The following is a 25,273-nucleotide window of genomic DNA, read 5'->3' as shown; positions in this document are numbered from 1 at the left end:
CCCTTCCATATTGTCTGAAATGTGCCTCCCTTCCCCTCTCAATTGAGTTCCTCAAAGACAGGGGTAACTCGTTTCCTTGGTGACCATTCTTGTACCAGACGTGCTCTCAATACCCAGGAAAGTTGGCTGAATAGTATTCATGTCGTTGGTCTTTAGTTGTTTCACTTCTTTGACATCACTGCACATAATAGGCACTCAGCAAGTGTTTAGGAAATAAATTGGCCCCCAAAGCATCGTGGAGCTTATAATTAAAAGAAAAAAATATGAACTTCTAGATTGCAAAATTATCTGCAGATTTTATTTCCTTGATATATAGGACAGTGACAAAGAACATCACATTTTGTGATTTCTCCTGTCACCTTTCAACAGAAGGATGGATTACTCTTCGCTTATGACTTTAGTGTGAACCTCTCGGCTCTTCACCCGCAGCTTGTTGACCTGGGACTCCGCGATGTCAGCCCGCTCCTCGGCTTCCTCCAGCTCGTGCTGGATCTTACGGAACTTGGCCAGGTTGACATTGGATTGTTCCTCCTGTGAATGGGAACAAGTTGGAGAGAACAAAATTTGACATTTTCTGCTTGTTAATTGCCTTTCTTGCTAAAGGAAGCTACAGGGTTTGCTTCGTGAATGAGAAAGTGAAAGGTTCTGTCATTTGGTGCCATTCTTATTTGGAGGCAGGACAGCCCACGGATTTGATGACATAATGAGTATGCTTACACTGTCCCTGCCCCATTTTTACTCTTTCATATGCCTTTTCCTAGCACACGGAGAATGCTACAGTGACTACACAGAGGTCAAAGAAGCAGGGATCTGATTCTATCTTGTTTCTAGAACACAAACTTCGAAGAGAAGACACAGTAGTGATATTGGATCCAGAGAGCTTTAAGGAAGAGTTGAGCACTGACAGAACGAGAAAGGGGTTTTTTTTTGTTTTTGTTTTTTTGTTTTTTTAAAGTTCGGAAGTGGATTTAATCACAATGTTAAATAAGGCTGAGGAGAATCCAGACCCTTATTTCCATAGTCCCTGTGATTGCTGGAAGTTTGGAACGTTCTAAATAGTGAGTGTGGTACTGTAGAAAAGCATTGCTGTATTAATGTGAATGAAACAGCACTTGAAGCAGTCTCAGAGAAATGAATTAGAATGTCTAAAGCTCTACTCATCTGCAGCAAAAGTTTGGTTTTCCAAATAAATATTCACTTTCCTACCTAATTTTGAGCTCCTGGTTTGCGTATTGTCTTATAAGAAAGCCCCTTGAATTATGGGGACTTCAGTGCCTCACAGAACCAGCTGTGGTCCCTGACCATTCCCTGCTTCTGCGGAGATACTCACAGCCTCCTCAGCCTGTCTCTTGTAGGCTTTCACTTTAGTCTGTAATTTGTCCACCAAGTCCTGCAGCCTCAGCACGTTCTTGCGGTCCTCCTCGGTCTGAAAGATGCAGCAAGAAGATGACGTCATTAGCGGACACTGCCCTGCTAGTTTTACTTTCGCAAACTCTGTAAGCCTGGCAGAGAAGAAAAGGTCAGTCACCTGGTAGGTGAGTTCCTTCACTCTTCGCTCGTGCTTACGAAGACCCTTGACGGCTTCGATGTTACGCTTCTGTTCATTTTCCACCTCGTTTTCAAGCTCCCTCACCTGGGAGAGAGAACACGGTTAACAGACTGTTCACACGCGCATGGGTAGGGGACTGAAAGAAGACGTGGACACCCACCCTAGCCTCCAGTTTCTGGATCTGCTTCTTGCCACCCTTTAGCGCCAGCTGCTCAGCCTCGTCCAGACGGTGCTGCAGGTCCTTCACAGTCTGCTCCATGTTCTTCTTCATCCGCTCCAGGTGGGCGCTGGTGTCCTGCTCCTTCTTTAGCTCTTCTGCCATCATGGCGGCCTGGCGAGTGATAAAACAGAGTTGGTTAAAGGCTGACAAGGCCCTGCAGGATTCAGGCTTGCTATCTCCATCTCACTCTCTGCTTACATCAGTGATGGCTTTCTTGGCCTTCTCTTCTGCGTTGCGGGCTTCCTGGACGATGTCTTCCATCTCTCCCTGGATTTGGGAAATGTCTGTCTCCAGCTTCTTCTTGGTGTTGATGAGGCTGGTGTTCTGTTACAAATTAAAAAAAAAAAGAAGAAGAAGAAGAAAGAAACCTATATTTAATTACATTTATAACCAGTGTATGTAGCACTAAATAGCTGATAATAAGAAATGTTCAGAATAAAAACAAAATATGAAGTTAATTCCAAGTTCCTGGCTTTTTCTACCTATATCTCTGGTCATAAAACATAAGTGATTCAATGTAAAATTTACTCTCTAGTGCCAAAGGTTATCCATGGATGCTAATAAACACAAAGTAAAATTGTCCAGGTTTATCGTGCTATGTACCACACAGCTGATGAAAAATTTTATTTTAGCAAGTCATCCATTATTGGGTACCTCTATTTTGTAAGTTTATAAACAGCATATTTATTGATACAAAAGATAATCAAGGGGCCCCATGTTTTCGGAAAGTTAACAGTATTTGAAATGGTCAGTCAATTCTAGATGCTCATAATTAGTAAGAAAAGTGTCACATATTAACTAATACTTGATTTTTAAAATTACAGTATGGATCTGAACATTTCCATAATTGCTCATTTTAGACATTACAGTGTTCAAAAGTATTCTGTTACATGGGTTTATTATTTAAAAAGTAGAGTGTGCAAATGAACATAAGACAAAAATAATATACCTTCCGTAAACATAGGTAACCATTAATAACAGTTTTGCTTATCCTTTTGAATATTTCTGTATGATTTTTTACCAAAAATAAAATAAAATACAATACAATAAAAGGACATTGGATTCCTCACCTTAATTTGCTTTATTCTCTTTCTGTTTTGTGCCTGCCTTTCTGAGGTAATGAGTGCTCCATATGGTCATTATGCAACATTAATCCACCACTTATTTAACTGCTTTATTTAACTTCTTTAAATAAATAAGTGGAACACAAGTGCTAACTAGCACTAATGATGGCCCCGTGGATTTGAACCCAAAAGATCTTTCCGTGTACTGTGATGTTAGCATAATAATAAACATGATGGTTTACTATGTTTGACATTTTATCGGCTTATTTACTTGTTGTGTACAGTTGTGAAAGATAAGTTGGATGAGTGACTGCATATTGTTTTCTGAGCTTTCTTTCCATTGGGTTTAAACTCCAGATTGTTCAAGACCATGACTATGCCAGCCCAAAAATGGACTTGTAAACTGTCTGTGTCTCAGTACATACTTAGGTTCCTCTTTCCATTTCCCAAAATCCTGGAAATATATCGCTGCCAACATTACGTGTGCATCTCGTGAAAAAGCTCACCCCTTCAGACTGCCTTTAGTTTCTGGAAGTGCATTTGATAACCCTGGTCCTGAACCTCACCTGGGTGTGGAGGAGCTGCACGCGCTCACTGGCATCCAGTAGCTCTTGCTCGGCCACTCTCCTGCTCCTCTCTGTCTGTTCCAGGGATGCCCTGAGCTCCTCAATCTCAGCCTGCATCAGGTTGGCTCTGCGCTCAACCATGGCCAGCTGCTCTTTCAGGTCGTCCTGGCCTCTGAGAGCATCATCCAGATGCAGCTGTGTGTCCTGCACAGAAAGCAGAGAAACTCTTACTCACATTTCAGTTAAAGGGGATTCAAATTTAATGACATGCTCACACCTGGATCTTATTAGCTCAGAGTCTGATTAAACAGGAACATCTACAAGTACCCTTAATGACTTGTTCTTGGATGCCTAGTGCAGTACTTAAATTCAAAAGCACAAAATGGTTTATTTTAGATCCCCAAAATCATAAAAATCAATCATGGATAAATCTGTGAAATTTTGTATCAGGAAAGTACCCTTAGAATTCAGCTAAACTGGTTACATCATTTTAGATGCTTAAAGGGGGAGGTCCAGAGATGGGTGGGTCATGCCTAAGTCCTACACTTGGGAAGCTGAATTGTGTCATCAGTATCGACATATACATTACCACTCATTTTGTCTCAGGTAACAAAGCAAATTCTCTCTTGGGCCTTTCAGTTTGAACATAGCTCCTTCCCAACTAGGCACATACAATTTTTTTTTATCCTGATACTACATTGCTTTGGTAATGTATATTCTATAATTTTCCTAAAAATCTAAGATTTGAATTCTATAGCACCGAGCCTGCTGACACAGTGCATGTTCACCCCTAGGTACCTTCAGCATTCCCTGGGTGTTCCGAAGGTTCCTGATTGCCTCCGCAGCCTGGCGGTTGGCATGGTTCAGCTGGATCTCCATCTCGTTGAGGTCTCCCTCCATCTTCTTCTTAATCCTCAGAGCATCATTCCTGCTTCGGATCTCGGCATCCAGCGTGCTCTGCATGGACTCCACAACTCTGAGGTGGTTTCTCTTCAGCTGATCTATCTCTTCGTCTTTTTCAGCAATTTTGCGGTCAATCTCGGATTTCACCTGGTTCAACTCCAGCTGGATGCGTAGGATTTTACCTTCTTCATGTTCAAGGGATGCCTTGATAAAAGCAACATTTTGGTGACCTCACTATGGTGGTTTCTCAAGAAGACATTTAGCCCTCCTCCCATACTTTCAATACATCCTAACTTAAATTATTGATCCTTCGTTTGAGTGATATATATGTTTAGGTTTTCCTTGGTGGTATACATTGTCCCTGGAAGCTTAGAAAGTGATAGAATCCAGTTGCAATTCTCGTTAACAGATGGGTGAGCAAACAAAGTATATACCTCCGCTTCCTCCAGAGAAGCCTGTAATTCACTCTTTTCCTGATCAATTTGCTTCTTGATTTTCTCCAGCTCATGGATGTGCTTCCCTCCCTCAGCAATCTGCTCGGTCAGGTCAGAGATCTCCTCTGTGGAAAAACAGATGAAAGGAAGAGGTTGGAATGGTGGCAGAATGGAAGAACCCAGTCAGAGCTAAGCGGGGTTGTGAAGCTTGGGGCTTACGCTGCAGGTTCTTGTTCTCTCTCTTTAGCGTCTCAAGTTGATCCAGAGACTCCTCATAGGCGTTCTTCACTTTGAACAGCTCAGTGCTGAGAGAGCGGGACTCCTTCTGGGAGGCTTCAAGCTCAGCCTGAGTTTCCTCGTACTTCTGTTTCCATTCTGCCAGGACCTGGAAGCATGTCATTAGTTAGGCTATGAAGCCAGGCAGAGTGCCCCCCCCCTTCCCCAGTTGTAAATCCCAGGTCGGGTGGACCACCTTGTCAAAGTTCCTCTGCTTCTTATCAAGCGCAGCACAAGCAGCGTTAGACCTCTCCACGTCAATCATGAGGTCCTCCACTTCATTCTGAAGCCGCTGCTTCGTCTTCTCAAGAGAAGCACATTTGGAATTCACAGCTTCTACATGTTCCTCAGCATCCTGCAGACGCTGAGCCAGCTTCTTCCTGGGGTGGCGGTCAGTGTGAGAAGACTCAAAGTTAACAGAAGGAACTCTGCTTATCCGCTGATTAGGGAAGTCTGTTTTCCCCTAAGATCTCTTATTTCTCTGTGCCCATAGGTTTTTCCAGAATTACTTCTTAGTGACCATTTTATCTCTCCCAGAATTCTGATTTCCCAGGGGAGCTCTTATCCATCTGAAGTGTCCATTTCAAACATATCTATGAAACCAGAGAGAAGAGGGAGGGGCAACGGTGTGTTTCTTCACTAGGGTCTAGTGGGATCCTAGACTGAGTACACGGTCCTCTTAACTGTATAGATATGGAAGCTGTGAAATTATTTGATGCTCTTCCTGGTACAATTATTCCTTCCTATTTTCCTTCCCTTTTCCTTTACTTCAGTTTCTTTCTGTCTAATTCATTGAAACCCATACTTGGCCTCCTCCAGCTCCTCTGTGCGCTGGATGGCATCCGTCTCATATTTCGTCCTCCACTGGGCCACCTCGCTGTTGGCCTTGGACATGGCCCTCTGCAGCTCAGCCTTGGCTTCCTGCTCCTCTTCATACTGTTCCCGCAGTAGGTCACAGTCATGTCGAGCTGACTGCAGAGCATGGGCTAGAGCGTTCTTGGCCTAAATAACCCAAAATTGTACACTGTGAGTTTGCATTCTGATCGATCACTAGTGTGGTTCAGGCTGCCCGGTTCCATGCATAAAAGTCTCAACCGAGGGTTCTCACCTTGGACTCTTCCTCTAGCTGCCTCTTTAGTTCCTCAATCTGTTGTGTAAATGCTTGTTTGCCTCGGGAGAGCTGAGAAACCATAGCGTCTTTTTCATCCAGCTGTCGGGAAAACTCGCCTGAGAGAGGAAACATAAATGATTGAACTCTCTTCTCTCAGGTGAACCAGAATATGACCCTCCTTATTCATAGACTGCAAAGAGCGTCTCCAGAATGTTCATGAACTGCTTTCTTTGCTATCGTAGAATGGGGGATTCTTGAGGGTTATGGAGGTAACAAAACTTTCCCAAGCCCAAGAGGTTCATTGCCCAACTTGCCTCTAATCATAGCTTAGAGTCATTCATTTGTAACCATCTCTTGTATACATTGTGCAGGGCATGACCCCAGCTTCCAGGATGGGGCAGACCTCTCATGCTTTGCTGTTCCCAGGCTAGTGTGGCACACAGACTGACCTGACTCTGTGTGCAAGCGTGCCTTCTGGGTTGACAGTTCATTGATCAGGCGCTGCTGCTCCTCCTCCTTGGTCTTCACTTCACTCAGTTGGTCCTCCAGGGTGCGGCACATCTTCTCAAGGTTCCCCTGTGATGGGAAGTAAAGGACGGGACAAGATGATGCTGAGATTTAGAGATCTGTTACTATGTATGGCAGACACAGGCTGTTACTGATGTTGCTGCCAAGCCTTGCACAGGGCTTGGGAGCAGTTGGGATCACAGCAGTGGAGGAGCATATGTGACTGACTGAGTGAATATGTAATCATCAAAACTAGAGTCCTTTCTTTGGGGAAACATGAACATCATTTATGGCCCACATCATGTAGAGGGGACTTTTATTTGCCACTGCATTACTATTGCGGTAGCCATAGCAACAATATTTAAGGTGATTTTGAAAAATAAGATGTGGAACCTTGAGGGGTTCCATTTAATACAGTGATGTCAATCAGAAATCTCGGGTGATGTATAGTGTGGCTAGCTAGAGTCCCACAGAGTATATAGTCACTTTCATGTATTTCAGATAATTTAGGAAGTTAGGAAAGACCTTGGCTTTGGAGACAGTCTCCATGTTACTAGCGAGATCATCAATCTCCATCTTCAGCTCGCTCTTCTCCTTCTCCAGCTTCTGCTTCACCCGCTGCAGGTTGTCGATCTGTTCCCCGAGCTCAGCCACGCTGTCCGCGTGCTTCTTCCGAAGAGCGGCTGCTGTGGCTTCATGCTGCAGCGTGGCCTCCTCCAGGTCCCTGCGCATTTTCTGGAACTCAGCCTCTCTCTTCTTGTTCATCTCGATCTGGGCTGAAGTGGCTCCGCCAGCTTCTTCCAGCCTCTCGCTGATCTCCTCCAGTTCCCGGGAGAGGTCAGAGCGCTGCTTCTCTGCTTTGGCCCTGGAGGCCCGCTCTGCCTCGATTTCCTCCTCCAGCTCCTCAATGCGGGCCTGGGGGGTGGTGGAAAAGACCGACTCAGCTTCTTGGGTCAATCATTTTTCGTTTACTGATGAATTAGATGGATAGAAGCTATGGACGTACCTGCAACTCTTTGATCTTCTTCTGCAGCTGCATGCCGAGGGCCTGCTCATCCTCAATCTTGCTCTGCAGATTGCTCATTTCAAACTCTTTCCTAGTTTAACAGCAGCACATTAGCTCATGGTTAATTCTTCCCCCAGCCTTCCTACCTATGAATAATTGAACTTTTTACACTGATGGCCTTAAAAGAGAGAGAAATACATGTTTTACAAGTCTGCCCAGTGCCATTTTAATAAAGTATTTTTAAAACTGGCCCTTGTTTATTTCACCCCAAATATGATGAATCAAACAATCATTTGGAAACACTCAAACCCGTGTTTCCCCTGCACCCACACAGTGAGAAGTCAGGGCTGAATCCTATTACGCTTACTTTTTGAGTTTCTCATCAAGCTGCTGTTTATCGTTTTCTATGTCCATTGTGGACTCTTGGGCCAGTTTCAGGTCCCCCTCCAGTTTCCTCTTGGCTCTTTCTAAGTCCATCCTCAGCTTCTTTTCCTGTTCCAGTGATCCTTCAAGCTAAATCAAAAGGGACTTTGTTAAACCCTGAACCCTATGTCCTTAGCTAGATACTCAAGAAAAAACTCAGAAGTGACAACAAATAGCACAAGGACTCTCAGCCTGCATTTCGGGGCTCATGGGCTCCACTGGTGGCTTCGTTCCATGATGGCGTATGTCATCCCTTATAAGGAAAAAGACTGCTTTTCATACTCACGTCATCCACTTGCTGTTCCAGCTTGGTTTTGGCTTTGGTCAGGGTGTTGACTTTGTCCTCCTCTGCCTGTAGGTCATCCAGGGTCTGCTGGTGGGCCTCCTGGAGGGCCTTCTTCTCCTTGGTCAGCTTGGCGATATTTTCATCCAGGCCTGCCATCTCCTCTGTCAGGTTTTTCACCTTTAGATTTGGACAGATGATGAGAATGTTGATTAAAAAAAAAAAAAGATGTTATCTTGCCAAAATATATGATAATTTAACTTCTCAGGACAACATCCTGACAGGGAACACAGTAGCCAAAAAAAAGATGGCAACATTGTATCATTTTCCCTTTCATGTTCCATGATTTTAAGGTTTAAGATTCAGGCTTGAGTACTTGTAAATGCTTGAAAGTGAATAGTAGTTATACCTTGTTCTCCGTGGCATGCTTCTCCTTCTCAACCTTGGCCAGTGTCAGCTCAAGGTCGTCAATGTCCTTCTTCAGCTCTGAGCACTCGTCCTCCAGCTTCCTCTTCTTGGCCGTGAGCTCAGCGTTGATCTCCTCTTCATCCTCGGCCCTCTCAGTCAGCTCTTTGATTTTGGCCTCCAGCTGGATTTTGGTTTTGATCAGTTGGTCGCACCTTTCCTCAGCATCAGCCAAGCCATCTGCTTCCTAATGGGAGAAATAGTACACTTCCATTTGTATAGGATATATCAAAAATACACAATAATGTATTCAAAAGTGGGAACAGATGACTACCCGTTGATCTTTGAGTAGGCCATTAACTTGCTAACTTTAAAAAAAAAAATTAGACAAAATGCACCGATCTCAAGATGTTGATCAAGTAGATTAATATATTAACTCTAAATATCTATACGTAGAAGGTAAAATGAGGAAAAAGTGGCTTTGTTGAAAATACAAATGACTTAGTAGCCCTCAGTCCTTATGAAAGAGTCATTTACTAATTCTTGAACTCATGGTTTTTCCCCTCACATTCAATTAAGGGCTTAAATTAGCCTGTTTTTGTTTTTTGTTTTTCCCTGCTCTGATAAAAATAATGTGCTTTCTAGTTCCATTTACCTATATTTACCAAAGAGAGAATATTCTAATATAAGAGGATGTTGTATACAGAGAGGAAAATGTCTAGCTGTTTTCATGACTTTGTTCACCATGGACCAGGCTGTGTACAATGCACATAGTAAGCACCATTAGGCTGCTGTTTCTTTGGGTTTGAATCTTAATGGTTTGAAGGGCAGGCAATCACAACAGGCGCCTGGATAGAAATTGTTTACTCTGAGCCCTGGGGTTGCTTATATGCAGTCACATCCTGACAATGAACTATGAAAGGACTGTATGCAGTATCCGACACTCACAGCTTGAACCTGGAGCTGCAGGTCATTTTTCTCCTGCATCAAAGCTACCATCTTTTCTTCTAGTTCCTTCCTTTTTGCCTCTGACTTAGCCAGATCCTCCTTGGCCTTCTCAAAATCTTCCTTCATGTTGGCCATCTCCTTCTCGGTCTCTGCGCTCTTCAGCAGAGGTTTGATCTTGAAATACAGCTTCATCCAGGGCCAGTGTTTCACATTCATGAAGGCGCGGACGTTGTACTGGATGCAGAAGATGGACTCTCTGTGGAAGGAGAAAAACAGAAACAAGTGGGCAAAGATGTGTGAAGTGACCATCACACATGCTCTGGATTCCTTGATGAAAGAGGTGGGAAAGGCAGACACTCTTTGCTCCTCACCTCCTCTCCATCATCTTTTTGAACTCCACCCTCATCAGGTACCCTCTGCACACGGCTTGAGTGCGGGTGATGAGCTGAGCCAGCTTTTCATCTCGCATCTCCTCTAGAGTTCCCAACAGGCCGGCTTTAAAGAAAACCTTGGCAGAGAGCAGTTAGATTGTTATTTCACCTCAGGCAGAAACTCCGAAAGTGCTAAAATCATGCCAGCAATTTGGACTGGTGGTACCTTAGTGTGACCGAATTTGTACTGAGTGTGGTCGATGTCAATGGAACCCAGAAGTTTCTCAGAGGCCTTCTTGCTATCGATGAACTGACCCTCAGGGATGGCACTTGCGTTTAGGACTTTGTATCTGTCAAAACGAACAGCATAATTAAAACACATTTTTCTTTTCCTCATTGAGAAATAACAGCTAGAACAGTAGCAGCTACTATTGAAAAGATAGATCAGTCAAACAATAGAGGACCAAACAGCATTTAAAATTTAACAATGTTCTATGTAAAATGTGAGCGGATGTGAGACACACCTCTGCTTGAAGTCTGCATAGAGGATCCTGCTGGGGAACCCCTTCCTACAGATGCGGATTCCTTCCAGCACCCCGTTACACCTGAGCTGGTGCAAGACCAGTTCATGCTCCATGGCACCTGGAAAGCAGAATACATTCTCTATAGTCATCTAAAGAGAAGTCACACTGGGGTTGCTCTGCGCATGAGAAGGGTCTTACCAGGAGTCTTAGTTTCATTGGGAATGAGGCATCTGACAAAGTGGGGGTGGGTGCTCTTCAAGTTGGTCATCAGCTTATTTAAATTCTCCTATAAAACCGTATGGAGAGGTTTAGAGCAACTCTTGGCTATAGAGTGTATTTTTTTTCTATCACATTCTAATGAACTGTCTCAGATAGATCATGGTGACCAAGGGGACCAGCCTGTGTGTCTGGAGGGTGGATTTCTAGAACATTCCTGGTTATACATAAATAGTTCATTCCAGCTGGTTTTTCTCAAACCACGACAATCAAAAATATTTTGTATTGAGACTTTGATCATAAGGAGTAGATGTTATGGAACACAGTGGGTGGTTTTCAAAGAGGGTTTGATTTCATTTAAAATGTCTTTACTGCCAGATCTTTCTCATTTGAGGCTTGGGGGGAAGCAAGGCTTTGCTATGAAAGAGACACAGTGGGTGTGTCTTCTTTTTTTGTTAAAAACTTCCAGAGATATTTTTCAGATTGAGATGACTACTACTTTGTTCCACCTTTACCATAAGCATCCTTTACATTCTCTCATTAAAGACAGTTGAATTATCTTCTAAGTGTAAGGTTATACTGTACCCTGAAGAGGGCTGACACGGTCTGGAAAGAAGAACCCTTCTTCTTGCCACCTTTCTTTCCACCGCCGCCCTCTGAAAAGCAGAGTAGAAAAATGGAGGTCAGGATGGCCATGTTTCTAAAGAGTCCATGATACTCATCTCCCCCCCCCTTCCTCCTTTCATAGCTCATCTACCTCAATTCTAGAGGAAGATACGTCATCACTGACATGACTTTAGACACCTGGGGAGGAAGACTTTTGCAAAAGATGGAAGATGTGGGTATGAGGTGGGGCTCCCTGATTCCACCCAGATTAGCAGTGTCTGATTTCTGAAGTACCCACCCAGAAGACAGGGGAGCAGGGTCCTGCCAGTGCACACATGCCCCGAACAGGCAGAAGTGCATGCTTGCTCCTAGGTAGTTAAGCTTGGCTCACTAGCAGGGACCCATAGTTTCTATTTACCTTTGTCCCCATGGTATTACTTGTACATCTAGACTTTGGATATTTCAGGAAGTTAATACAACCTCATTCAGTTACTAGTGCTATGGCCCAGGTGGAGTGTTTTCCTTATTTAAGACTTAGCAGGATCCTTGATGGAAGAAGGATTATTGATGTGGGAAAGTGGCTGGTACAGTCATCAGAAAATCCCTGAACCTTTCTAAATCTACTGATAAACGACGCTGTGGACTACACAATCCCTGATGCCTGTGTACCATGGTTGCTAAATATGCATTCTTTCATTTCACTGACATTGGCCTGAGTTCTCGCAGTAGACTTGGCAATACTTATATCGGTGGTTCTCAACGTTCCCAACACTGTGAGCCTTTGACACAGGCCATGTTGTGGTGCCCTCAATCACAAGATTATCTTCATTCCTACTTCAAAATTGTAATTTCACTACTGTTATGAGTCATAACGTAAATGCCTATATTTTCTGATGGTCTTAAGTAACCCCTGTGAGAGGATCATTTGACTGTCCCAAAGGGCTACATGTTGAAAACCACTAACCTGTACTGTCTCTGACAAACTGTGTATTTCTGTGATGTGATTCTTAGAAGAAGTGGATACTATAAAAGGTTACCTGCTTCAGCAGCTTGTCCCCCAGAAAATAGGAAAGCCAGAGTCTTCAACCCGGATTTCTGGTACAGCCCCACAACGGTCTCATTTAGGGGGTCCTTGTTCTTGTCCAGCCAGCCAATAATGTTGTAGTCCACAGTGCCTGCATAGTGCACCAGGGAGAAGTGAGCCTCAGCCTTGCCTTTGGCGGGTTTGGGCTTCTGGAAGTTGTTGGACTTTCCAAGATGCTGCTCATACAGCTTGTTCTTGAAGGAGGTGTCTGTCGCCTTCGGGAACATGCACTCCTCTTCCAGGATGGAGAAGATGCCCATCGGCTGGATATTAAAAAGGGAGAAGATAGTGATGGGTCCCTTAGAAAATTATGCTCTGGTAATTTGTGTGATTGGCACAAACTTGAAAAGAAGGCATTCTAAAGGAAGAACTTGGAATTATGCCTAAACAGATGAGATCCTATCTCATCATTCCCCTCTTCTAACAAAATACGACCATCATCATCTGAAGAGTGCATAGGAACGCATATACTTTGCTGAAAGACTTAGTTTAAAAGCCCATCTGGACCATTTGGCAAATGTGTTCAGTATGTAAGATGAAATCTAAAGCTTGATTTTTATCCTACAAATGCATATGTACTCTGATATACTCCTTCTCACAGTGTAACATCCTTGACCACAACCCATGGAAAAGATGGGAAAAGGAGAGGCTGTGTCTGATGAACGGGAATGAAACGTCAGCAAGAAGAAAGTGCATCTCCTGTTGCCTCATGGAAACTCTTTGTGCGTTCATGTCCCTCCATGTCTGTGGAATTAAGGACTGGTGATCCATCAGGTTTTGCTCATGAAGTAGTCTGATTTTTCTGAGACAAATTTGATACAGAAGACTAAAAGCAAATTTAACATTGATGAGTATCCAAACTCACAAATTCAACCTCAAAAACTGTTTTGATAATCCAGAAGTTGAAATGCTCGTGAAAAAAGGAAATGCTTTTTCTAGAGCCTGCATAGTTTTGATGAGCAGTGGAAGGATTAACATATTTGCCTAAGTTGGGCTACCTAGGGTTTTACTTTTCTATGTTTGTACATTTTGAGCTGAGTATTTGAAATTTTCCTAGATGATGATTCCATTTTATTTCTCCTTTGTTATTGCTTAGGGAGATTTCACATAGGTTCTTTCTTGGTACCAACAGGCACATGACAATGTGTGGCATTTGTGTGTGTGTGCATGTGCATGTGCATGTATGAGAGAGAGAGAGAGAGAGAGAGAGAGAGAGAGAGAGAGAGAGAGAGACAGAGAGAGAATGCATGTGTGTATATATGCTTGAAGGCTTGTGGAAACCAGAAAAGGATGGAGGATCCCTTGGTGCTGGTGTTCCAGGTGTTTGTGAGCCACTTGATGTGGATGCTGGAATCACAATTCCAGACCTCATGATATCACAACAAGCACTCTGAAACCACTGAGCCATCTCTCCAGTCCCAGGATCCCAACAGTTCTGAACATTGAAGTTGTTCAATGATTTCTATCAAAATATGATACATCTGTTGCTCCAACTTAATTGGACAGACTTCCTTAATTACTAATAGAGAATTCAGAGCTCATTCCGAAGGTAAAGTCAAATGGAAGTTTCATATATTTACTGGATAGTAATCATGAATAAGGGATAAATTGATAGATTCAACAATTAACTCCCCAACCTTAAGCATCTTACTATACATTGCCCTGTTATACAGAACACACGGGAGGTTGGTTACAAGCACAATGCAACATCATAGCCATACCCGTAATAATTAACTATTCGCAGGACTGGCTGTACTTTCATCCATTCTTTCAATATGTATAAAATCATGTAGGAATAAAATATGAAGAACAAGGAACCCCATGTATGGTTATATGTGCCTGTAAGCACTCAGGAGACAGAAAGAGGAGAATCTCTGTGAGTTCAAGGTTGGCCTGGTTCTACATAGTGAGTTCCAAGGCCAGTGAAGGTCACATAGGGAGACCCTATGTCATTAAAAAACTGAGGAAGCACGAAGTTACAAGAGATGAAAATATGAATCCGCATGTGTTATTTTTCTTTCCTGGAGACTACTGTACTTTTTTCATTAGTAACAGATCACCCACAACATGCCTTTGAACTGATCAGAGCACACAATCACGTCAAGAGGTGCCACTGCCTACCCTTGGAGAGCTGAGATTGTAAGTAAACATAGGAAGGAGGACATGTTTTGTGCCTGTTCTGAAGTTTCGAAAGCCACACAAACCTTCTCGATGAGCTCGATGCAGGCCGCCAGGTCCATCCCGAAGTCAATGAACTCCCAATCAATGCCTTCCTTCTTGTACTCCTCCTGCTCCAGCACGAACATGTGGTGGTTGAAAAACTGTTGCAGTTTCTCGTTGGTAAAGTTGATGCACAGCTGCTCCAAGGTGTTGAACTAAATAGGAAGAGATAAATGAATGTAAGCAACTGGTCATAAGTTCCCTATTTGTTCCTATAAGTCAGCTAATACATTTTATTTTCAAATTTTGAGGCATTTAGAGTTATTATATTGATGGTTTATACCTTTAGATCATCCCTTAAAGGGTGTTATAATTTTAAATTAAGAGTTAAATTCTCAAATGCTTTCCAAGAACTATATTAAATATTGCATATTGGGCAAAATGCTGTTAAATAGGAGCTCTTTGAAATATTCAGATAGGGTGAGCTAAGAAAACGCTTCTACATTTGTGTGCTTGAACTCAAGATCAGTTTTGAGCAAGCTTTTGTGGCCATCCTTTGAGACTCTCTCTAGTCCTGAAAACACAGCATTCTCTTTTATCCTATTCACACTGACTGACGTGTTTTCAGATCCCTCCAGTGACCCAATTCATCAAGAATTTGTACTTTTTGTAGAGCATATTTTATCTTTTGTGAAGAGGATTTCCAGGGCTCTAGCAAGACCAGTCACATGACTGCTAAAGTGAATCTGCTAGACAGTTTATTACTCACGTCAAAGATCTCAAAGCCAGCGATGTCCAAGACCCCAATGAAGTACTGCCGGGGCTGCTTGGTGTCCAGCTGCTGGTTGATGCGGGTGACCATCCACAGGAACATCTTCTCATACATGGACTTGGCCAGGGCACCCACGGAGTTGTATACCTTCAGGAAGAGCATCCGTTTAGTTGTTTGAGTTGGACGCAGGTACGAACTTTTAAGTCTCCAGTGGTTCAAGTGAATTGGGGGCTTGAATCACACATACCTGCTGCACCGTCTGGCCTTTGGTGACATACTCATTGCCGACCTTGACCCTGGGGTAGCAGAGGGCTTTGAGCAGGTCAGCAGAGTTCAGACTTGTCAGATAGGCAGCCTTGTCAGCAACTGCAGGGAAGATGCAAGAACAGTGGGCCTGACAGTGACTTACACAGCTTCATGGCAAACAGTGATGCTGGCGACAATGCTTTCTCCCAGTGAGGCAAAAATGTTGTGAAGTCTGTCCATTTGTTTATGTCTGAAAAGCACTTTCGCTCTTCATGCCAACTCTAGTCGTTCATAAGTTGGAGCTTGGGAAGCCTAGGCTCTGTGTGATTGTGAAAATACAGCAAAAGTACACTGCAGATGATACTATGTGAAACCCTATCCCAGTGATGGCAAGAAAATTCTGAAGTTATTCATTGGAATAAAATGTGCTCCCATCAAGAAGTAAGCATTTTCTCATAAAAAGCAAATGAAGAGGGGTGAAGATTTAGTTCAGGATGAAGCCCTGGGTTCAGTCTCTAGCACCAGATAGACAGACAGACAGACACAGATACACACCAAACACACACACACACACACACGCACACACGCACGCACGCACGCACGCACGCACGCACGCAGAGGGAAAACAGAACAGGGGAATGGACAGAAATAGTAAGGCTCCTGTAAATTTGCTCAGTACTGTAAAATATCAGTGTATCATCTCCTTGCCCTAAACCTTCTGCCGCTCCTTAGAAAGGTCAGGCAGTACGAATGGCTCCCTGCTTCTGAAAAGGCTCATGACACTAGTTGGATCAGATGGATGGTGACAACAGGAGTGTTACCTTCAGTGCCGTCTGGCTCAGCCTGCTCTTCCCTTTGCTTTTGCTTGAATTTCATGTTCCCATAATGCATCACAGCGCCTGTGAGCTTGTAAATGGCCACCTTTTCATCTGCACTGAACCCCAGGATGTCAACAGCTGTCTGTTGAAAGAATTGAATTACCAACAATTATCACCATTGCCTGCCAGCTTGCTGGGGACACTGAAGGGTCTGGCTTCCCACGTCCTCACCATGATTTGCCTTATATCTGACTAATGCTCTGATGGCTTACAAGTCCGTTTCTTCTCTGATCCACAGAGTAACATTAGGAGACATAGATTAGCCTTTCCATGTGAGTATTGTGGGTGCTAAGACAGCATGTGTACTATCCACACACTTTCTTGTTTCTTCTCTCCTAGCTTGTGTCTTCTTCCCTTATGTTGCCCTAACTAAATGCACAGCCCCAGTTTGCCCTCCTCCCACCTCTCTTGATATGGATGACTCTGGAAAGAGGCATGAGAAGAGCCTTGGCTCCCACTGTTTCTCCACATGTTTCTCTGATACCAGGTCACAGCTTAACTGAGCATGAATTTTTCCTGACCATTCACATTTGTTGAAATGCTTTCTGTTTTATTCTCCGCTCTATCGGCTTTTGTTTATGTTCTTAGTTACTCATTCTAAACATTGATGTGGCTTATAGAGAGAAGCCAGAATCAGGAGAGGTATATTAAAGTGGATCTCTCCCAAAACTTCCTCCTTTCTTCTAGTCCTAGCTGGCTAGGGCTACCTCATCCTGAAACTACACATTATTAACAAGGCCCTGGAGTGAGGTTGTTACACTTTTTTAAAACCTTTCAGAATAGACTACTTAGTTTAATATGACAGCTTTTCCAAGATTTCAGAGTAAGGAGGCTAACACAAGGTAGAAAAGATATCACTATATTATAGGGTACAAGTGTTGAGCCAAGAGTGACTAACACCATAAAAAGTAAAACGACCCAGCTAGGTGAGGGATGTCAGGTACCTAACATTTATTGCAGATAGGAGACATAAATGCATGTGTGGGGTGGCATTTAAATCTGTGATATTTTTCCCCCAAATGTACAAAGCCTGAAAGGTAGCCCTGTCTGACCCATTGTTTGTACTAGTCCATTTCACTCTGATAGAAGAGAGGGTTACATACTATCTCCTGCCTCTTCCCCAACACATATACTCTTCCATAATAGATGACTTACGTCTGTGGCCATCAGCTCTTCCTGGTCATCAATGCTGGGCACTGTGATTTCCCCTTGACTGACATAAGCAAAGTCATATGGGTTGGTGGTGATCAGAAGCATCTCTGGACGCATGGAAAAAGAGCATGCAGAGTTAGCTTGGTTCTCAGCCCATTTCCTGGGCAGGGTGTGGTCTTCCCTGATGGCAATAAATCAGGATGTTCCTTACCAATGAGCTCTGGTTTCTTATTGGACATGATTTGGTAGAAGATGTGGTAGCTCCTTTCAGCCTTGAGCTGGAAGGTGACTCTGGACTTCTCTAGCAGATCTGGAAGGGCAGATTAAGCACGTTTTAAATGATTTTAAATGATTTAAATCAAACGTCCTACAGCAGAAAGAAGAGCAAGGTTTTCCAATCTGTGTGCCCCAAAGAAAAGACTCTCAGGCGCCAGTGTTCATTAACTCACAGGTTTCAATATCTGCAGAGGCCAGTTTGCCTGTGGCACCGAAATGGATTCTGATGAATTTACCCTGAAAGAGACAAAAGAGGGTTGATTAGAAGCTGGAAACCACTTCATTAACCAAGGGCTAAGTCAGTGGAACGTACATCGGCATGGTATATCTTAATGTGCCGTGGTCATTCTCACACCAACAGGACAACCAGGAGACTTACAAATCGAGAAGAGTTGTCGTTCCTTACAGTCTTGGCATTGCCGAAGGCCTCCAGCAGGGGGTTGGCACTGATGATTTGATCTTCAAGGGTCCCCTTAAGAAAAATGGGAAAGGAAGATAAAGTTTGGGTTGTCTGAGCTGTATATACTAAAAGAGCTTTTCATCTGTCCCCGGACCCCCTACCCTTGGCACACCCTGTAGCTAGGCAAGGCTTTAGAAGGAAGGTGGGAGCCCATATTGGAGAGTTGGACATGCCTGTATCATGGCTTGATTTCTATGCCTCTCAGGCCCCACTTTTGCTTCTTAGAAATGGCTGTGGGGACTCAGGCTTATAACTTGATAGCCTATCACCCTGTTCATCTGAGTCTCACAAAGCCCTTCCAAAGTTTATTTTCTAAACTCTGACATCGTGGGCATCTGGTTGCTATGGTTTCGACATGCCACTGTCACGCTTTGAAAAGCCTGTTTTTTTCCTCCTGCCTCTCTCAGATGGACATGCCCACCTGCATTTTGCCAGAAGTCGCCTCCTCCTTCTTCTTGTCCCCAGTGACAGCAATTGTTGCAAAGTACTGGATGACACGCTTCGTGTTCACAGTCTTCCCGGCCCCGGATTCTCCGCTGAGGGGACAGAATGAAAGTCAGAAGGTAAGGCAGGAGGTCCTGCCCTAACAATCAAAACTCAGCAGACAGAAAGGTGAGGCATCTACTTACGTAATCAGGATGGACTGATTCTCACGATCTGCGAAGGGAAGAAACCACAGAGTAATCAAAAGCACAGACACTGCTAAAGCTGAGTTCTTCTTCTTTTCACAAGTCTTAGGAACTAAGTGTGGAAGATGTGCTAATTATCACACTGGTGCCATCTTTAATGTGGAGGATTATGGGATGCACCAGCCCACTCTCTTACAAAGACAGGTGGCCTAACAGTTCCACGTCTCCTTCTTTTACCTGGATCATAGTTCAAAATCCTATTATGTTTTGTATGGCCAAGTGGCTGCATGCCCTGTAGTGCTTGTGAAACTTCAAAGCTTACTTTTTTAAATGAGATGATACAGTAGATGTAATTAAGATGCAGAGCTGATACCTAACTTTGATCAAATTGAACTGAAATGAGCATCAACCAATTTGGATTTTAGCATAGACGTCTAAGCAAATTTCCCTATACGTTTGTAATCGGTGCATCACATTCTTAATCAGTTTTTCCACTCTTATTGCTCTTATCACATGTGCAAATAATCTCTTTCTCAAGGAGCTGGCCATATGTTCTCTGTGCTGAGTCTACAAGTGTTTTCTAGTGCTTGTAGAGTTTGTGATTATGGGTATACTCACCCGTCAGCATGAACTGGTAGGCATTATCAGAGATGGAGAAGATGTGGGGCGGGGCCTCCTGTCGCTTTTTGCCTCTGTAGGCAGCCACCACCTCAGGGTTGTACACCGGCAGCCACTTGTAGGGGTTGACGGTGACACAGAAGAGGCCCGAGTAAGTCTGTACACAAAGAGAAGGATGCTCAAGTCAGCAATCACCTCATTACTCCAACTTGGAAATAGTACTGTGTGGGCCAGGGGAGAGGATCTAAGGAAGTGCGGATCCTCATGAGGCTTCATGGTTGCATCCATTGGCAGCTTGCCCTCTACCCCTCCCCCATGGTCCACTGCGGCACTAATGTTCCAGATAGCCAACTAATGCAGTTAGGCAGAGAGCTAACGGCACTTGCATTTTCAAAGACACCATAATTTACAACACTGACATAATGGGACATTTCAACAGCAGAAAGTACACGGACTGGATGAAACCCGACAGGGGACACTCACGTAGATCATCCAGGCTGCATAACGCTCTTTGAGGTTGTACAGCACAGCGGGCTCGTGCAGGTGGGTCATCATGGCCATGTCCTCAATCTTGTCGTACTTGGGGGGGTTCATGGAGAAGACTTGATCATCCTTGACGGTGACCGTCTGTTAAGAATGGAAGGATACAGTTGGTGCCAACTAGTTAGCAGAAGAGTATTCATGCTTCCCTACCTCTCCCACATCTTGCTTTTACTCACAGCTCCGCCTTCGGTCTTGGCTGTCACCTTCCCCCCTTCCCTGCTCTGCACTGTTGCTTTCACATAGGACTCCTTAGCATCCACCACAAACACCGATGACTTGGCATCAAAAGGCTTGTTTTGAGCCTCGATTCGCTCCTTTTCAGACTTCCGGAGGTAAGGAGCAGCCTCCCCGAAAACGGCCATCTCGGCATCGGAACTCATGGCTGCGGGCTATTGGTGGCAGCTCAGGGCCAGGTGCACCTAGAAGAAGAAATGGCCATGAATGATAACCCTGACCTGTGGGTCTCCACATTAACAGGGCTAGTTTGCTCACTCTCTTATGCCACTTCGGGTTTGTCTTGTGGAGTGTGCCAGGGAGCTAAGAGAAGACAAGAGTACCTAATAGTTCTGTGTTGATAGTTTAACTTTTTGAGACATTTTAAGCCTTGGTTCTTCTTTCTGTATTATAAACCACATTTGAGAGTTGGGAGGGGGATGCTAACCATCCAACCACATGTGTCAGGCTACAGGTTGTTGTTTCTGTGTATTCTTTTTTTAACCCCCTTTCCTTTCCCTACCCATCTGTTCCGTGTATTTGTCATTGTGATGATAGAAAGACATAGAAAATAATGTTGTTCTTATATGTTCATCTTAATGAACTTATTTTTAAAACTTAAATATTGCTTGGTGTGATGGTACACACTTTCAATTCCAGCACTTGGGAGACAGAGGCAGGCAGATCTCTATGAGTTTGAGACCAGCCTGGCCTTCATAGTTCCAGGAAAGCCAGAGCTACATAATAAAGAAATGCTGTCTCAAAACAATAGCCATTTTCCCTTGCCACAACTATTAAAATTGAATGCCAAAATCCTTAAGTTTTTATGTAAGAAAAAAACATCTAAATTCAGGTTGAATATTTTATGCACACAAACTTGTAGTTAACTGACAAAAATTAAGTAAATAAAGGAAAAAATAAGCACAGTGGATATTAATAAAATATTAATATAAGGAAAACTGTAAATTAATGAAAATGATTTTGTTCCAGGTCAAAACCAAGTCCCTCCTGTCAGTTTCTAAACTATGCATAAGTTGTCACTCTTATTTGAGCACAAAAAACGCTGAAGAATTACTTAAGGAAAAAAAAGCATCTGCATTTTAATGAGACTGCCCAGTGGTCCCCTATCAAAGTCTGTCTTTGCCAGTTTATACTGGCTTCAGCCTCCCCCACCCCTTGTTTCTGCCCGGTCCTTACTGCATCAGGCTTATGGCCTCCCTCTCTCCTACCCTCTCTTTTTGAAAACATCACCTTTCTAATTTCTCTCCTGAAACTGATAGCCAAGATGAGATTTCAAACTGAAACCAATTCACAACTTTTTTTTCCAACTGACAAATCCTGGTCAGATAAAATAACTCCCTCTCTGGCCAGAGTAAGAGCTGGTGACCTCTGGAGTGGAAGAGGAGCAGTCCGGAAGGCAGCATGCAGGTGCTAGTGACTGATGGTGATGACAAAGGCTCTAATCTTTCATAGACTTTCCATAAAACATCTCAGTCTACTGTTAGAAACAGTGCATCTCTTCTCAACATAGATACAAAAATTTCCCCATACTGTAGCTTAGAATCAACAAATGTCTTATGGGAAGATGTGGAAGTTGAGAACTGTTTTCAAGGGACAGATATTGAAACATTGGTGTTAGCATTTTCCCTTCAAACACTATTCCATGACCTTGTTTGGGGGGTTGTAAGTGAAGCACTTTTGAATCGATTACTCTGCCTTAGTGATTGCTGTTATGCAGTAGATCCTGGGGCACAGGAAGGACACTAACCCTCTGCTCTTGCCTCAGCAGTCCTTTGTCACCTTTAGGCCACTCGCCTCAAGGGACTTTGTTGTGTGGTGTTGGGCTCTATCCACACAGTGGTAATCACCTCCAGTGTCAACAAGCAACATTTATTCCATTGGAAGCAATAGATTTGCTACTTTTTCTACATTGATATTACCTAACATATTAACTATGAACTTGCTTAAATACATAGCAAGTTTTCTTCATTTATATGTTCTTCATGTACATCTCCTCATGCAGAAGACAGGAGACCCACTGAGCGTTTTGATTGATGGAAGAGTCGTTGGCAACCACTGACTTAGATCTTAGACAACAAGAGCCAGAGGGACATAAGCAGACGACTTGAATCTGCTCTTCTGATTTTACTGATGAGGAAACTAAGGTTCAGCAAGGTAAAGGGTCATCCAGGGTCACCGAGGTGGTAAAAGGCAGTGACGAGCTATGAGCCCGGTTGTCTAAGTCCACGTCTAGTGTTAATGCTCTTGCAACACACATGTTTGAAGACGCGTAAAAGCTAGCTGGCATGACCCAAGGAGTTGAATTGGTGAAAAGCCTAGGTTGGCACCCAGGAATTTTGACTTCTGGTGCAACGTTTGTTTTTTTTTATTTTTCTACATATATTAAATATACATGAGGGTTGCCTTCTCCCAACAAAATGCAAAAGAGGAATTGCATAAAGTTTTGATTAACTGGCTTTAAAAGGCAAAGTTAAAAAAGTTTTGATTAACTGGCTTTAAAAGGCAAAGTTAAAAAAAAGATAAGAAAATAAAAGGCAAAGTTTCGTGAGAAGCTACTTATGAAGACCAGTTGCTCCTATGCCCAATAATAAGGTTGAAAATAAAATAGTTACTCATTAAAACTTAACAATAGCAAGAGCCCTTTGTTCTTTGGAAGGTAATAATAAATTTCTCTTACCTCTTGTGTTACCAGATGGAGAAGGAGGCAGACTTGAGTCAGACAAGTACTGTTGAAAGAAAAAAGAGATGCTGGGTATTTTCCCCCATTATATGACAAAGTCTTAGAACTATACTGTGTGCAATGCCTTTCTCAGGGATGCTGACATTACTTAAAGTTTGGGAAGGAACAGTCCTCTCCCTCACATGAGCACTCGCTCACATCAGGAGTGCACAGCTAGCCAGGTGTCCTGCCACACATACCTACCTTTAAGGATTTGAGGAAGGACAGGACAGAGGCACCCCAGCTTCACTTTTATAGAGGCTGTTCTGCAAACACAGCAGCCACCTCAGCTGTCCTAGCTGCGGACCTACTTGGCAAAACCATGTTTGGCAATCTCTTTGCACAATATTCACTGACTGTGGCTGTGAATGGATATAATTAGAAATATTTCTTGTCATCTATAAATAATTTGACAGGGGATGATCTAGGGTTCTTTATAGGCATCTGATAGGGAATGGAGATCCAGGGTTTTGGAGGCTGTTTCTCCCGGCTTGGGTGTTGTATCATTCATCACAGAATTCAAAGCCAGGTCCCTACTCACTCTCGTGCCTATAAAGCTCTTTCCACAGGATGAGCCCAGTGTGAGGAGAGTGGGACTAATTAATCTGCTAGTGCTTAGAGCCATTACGGAGTCAGGAATGAACTTTAGATCTGACCCTGTGACTGAAAGCACTGAGTGACAGATATTAAGATAAAAATTCTTAGGCAAGGGCTGGAGTTTTAGAAAGACTGGTGATAGATTCTTCTGAAGTCTGAAGGTCTAACCATGAGGAAGAAAGTGAATTCTCAGATTAGGCAGTGGAAGGGGGAGGTAGTAAGAGGAGGGGGAGTCAGAACAGAGATGAACTTGTCTGGTCCCTTTCTGGAGGGTTTGTCATAGACGTCTCCCCACTCATGCACTGCAGGGGTAACAGACTGCTGTGTGATAGCCCATGAGTGTTTCTGCTGCATCACAGAAGGAGATACAGACATGATTTCCTAGGGCACAGGCAAATGCTCAAGGCTAGCTGTGACTCCATTGAGGTGGGTACTACATACTTTTACTTAAGGTGGGAGGAAAGCATGCTGTCCACAAAACTTGCCCCATGGACAGAGAAGGTGGGTGGATCGGCCCCCACAGTGCCCTTGAAAGGCCGAGTTGGATTTGACTAACTTGATACAGGCACAGCTGTTGCTAAATATGACAGGAAATCTACTCTAACTGTCCCTGTGATCTGGCCTGATATTTTCAACCGCTGGTCTCCTGACTTAAATTGCTAAATTCAGTAGATGGTTGCTTTATAATTCTATCAAGTGAACTTGTCTTTCACAGGCTGGCAGGTTAAATCTTTTATACTTTTAAATTGTCATTGCATCTAATGCTACCCAATAGGTTACCCTCCATGGCAGCAACCCACACTGAGTGAGTGACTTACCCCAAGTGTTAGGCTCAAAGCCAGAAAGAAAAGTGTTCTGACCCTCTAAGATTTTCACAACTCATTTTTGTCACCCCTTTTACGAGCTATCACTATTATAGGCATAATAATTATTTATTTAAAGCATCTGGATCTGAGAGATGAAAGAAGAAAGTTTGAATGAGGCAGAGAGCTCACTTGTGCATTAGTAGCTAAAAGAGACTGGCTACGGACCTCATCATCAGACCGTTAATCATTTACAATCTTGAGAACCCCAGAGACACTACAATGACACAATAGTGACAACCAGCAGGGACCACAATAATAGACATCAGAAAATATTATGGATCATGGGCAGGAAGAGAAGAGAAGCGACTTTGACAGTGGGTAAACACCATTCCTCTGGGCTTGCTTGTCCAAGGGATGTCTAAATAGAGGACACAGGAAAGGAATCTGAGCTCTCTTGTACTCTCCTGGTACTTTATGACTACATACATGTGGGAAGGCCCACCTTATTCCAAAGCAGGGTGTATTTTGGATGCCCTATTCAGCAGTCCAATAAACACTTTTTGCTGGCATTCCCTCTATGATCTTCACAGATGAGGAAATACAGGATTCTGAGAGTTTGTATATATTTTCTTATCTATTGCAAACACATCTGGGGAAAATTTAACACCGTTTAAACCTTGCATGGTC

General features: G+C 43.4%; 1 protein-coding gene across 3 annotated transcripts; it reads right to left on the bottom strand.

Annotated features, from left to right (window-relative positions):
* Window positions 1-284: 284 nt before the first annotated feature.
* Window positions 285-23,409, bottom strand: Myh4 (myosin heavy chain 4). 3 transcript variants are annotated; one of them, XM_021175595.1, is made up of 40 exons: window positions 23,388-23,409; window positions 23,142-23,190; window positions 20,407-20,649; window positions 20,171-20,314; window positions 19,688-19,844; window positions 19,070-19,097; window positions 18,862-18,976; window positions 18,360-18,452; window positions 18,154-18,217; window positions 17,916-18,014; window positions 17,708-17,811; window positions 16,496-16,634; window positions 15,676-15,794; window positions 15,426-15,575; window positions 14,701-14,871; window positions 12,450-12,759; window positions 11,392-11,462; window positions 10,789-10,876; window positions 10,591-10,708; window positions 10,293-10,416; window positions 10,067-10,203; window positions 9,696-9,951; window positions 8,752-8,994; window positions 8,346-8,522; window positions 8,004-8,149; window positions 7,637-7,727; window positions 7,156-7,545; window positions 6,573-6,699; window positions 6,121-6,239; window positions 5,818-6,014; window positions 5,209-5,392; window positions 4,956-5,121; window positions 4,737-4,861; window positions 4,198-4,506; window positions 3,400-3,603; window positions 1,968-2,093; window positions 1,710-1,880; window positions 1,529-1,633; window positions 1,331-1,426; window positions 285-531 (listed from the first exon to the last, which is right to left on the bottom strand). In XM_021175595.1, the coding sequence occupies exons 3-40, from the start codon at window positions 20,608-20,610 to the stop codon at window positions 379-381; spliced, it is 5,820 nt and encodes a 1,939-aa protein (XP_021031254.1). In that variant the 5' UTR covers window positions 20,611-20,649; window positions 23,142-23,190; window positions 23,388-23,409; the 3' UTR covers window positions 285-378. The 3 variants fall into 3 exon arrangements, with proteins under 3 accessions (XP_021031254.1, XP_021031256.1, XP_021031255.1); XM_021175597.1 differs by lacking the exons at window positions 23,142-23,190; window positions 23,388-23,409 and adding an exon at window positions 18,765-18,782 and having other exon boundaries at window positions 18,883-18,976; window positions 20,407-20,610; XM_021175596.1 differs by lacking the exons at window positions 23,142-23,190; window positions 23,388-23,409 and having other exon boundaries at window positions 11,392-11,460; window positions 12,454-12,759; window positions 20,407-20,610.
* Window positions 23,410-25,273: the final 1,864 nt, after the last annotated feature.

Source organism: Mus caroli, chromosome 11 (genome assembly GCF_900094665.2).
Source record: "Mus caroli chromosome 11, CAROLI_EIJ_v1.1, whole genome shotgun sequence".
NCBI lineage: Eukaryota > Metazoa > Chordata > Mammalia > Rodentia > Muridae > Mus > Mus caroli.
The sequence above is the reverse complement of the archived record's forward strand: the minus strand, read 5'-3'. Positions and strand labels throughout refer to the sequence as shown.

Bases quoted from the DNA above. Each gene is read 5' to 3' on its own strand.
- Myh4 (XM_021175595.1), bottom strand. From the start codon at position 20,610: ATGAGTTCCGATGCCGAGATGGCCGTTTTCGGGGAGGCTGCTCCTTAC. The intron at 5,393-5,817 runs GTATGGGTTTCA...CCGCCACCCCAG, and splicing joins GAGGAGCTGGAGGAGGCCAA to GAAGAAGCTGGCTCAGCGTC. The intron at 2,094-3,399 runs GTGAGGTTCAGG...AATTTGTAACAG, and splicing joins TGCAGCTCCTCCACACCCAG to AACACCAGCCTCATCAACAC.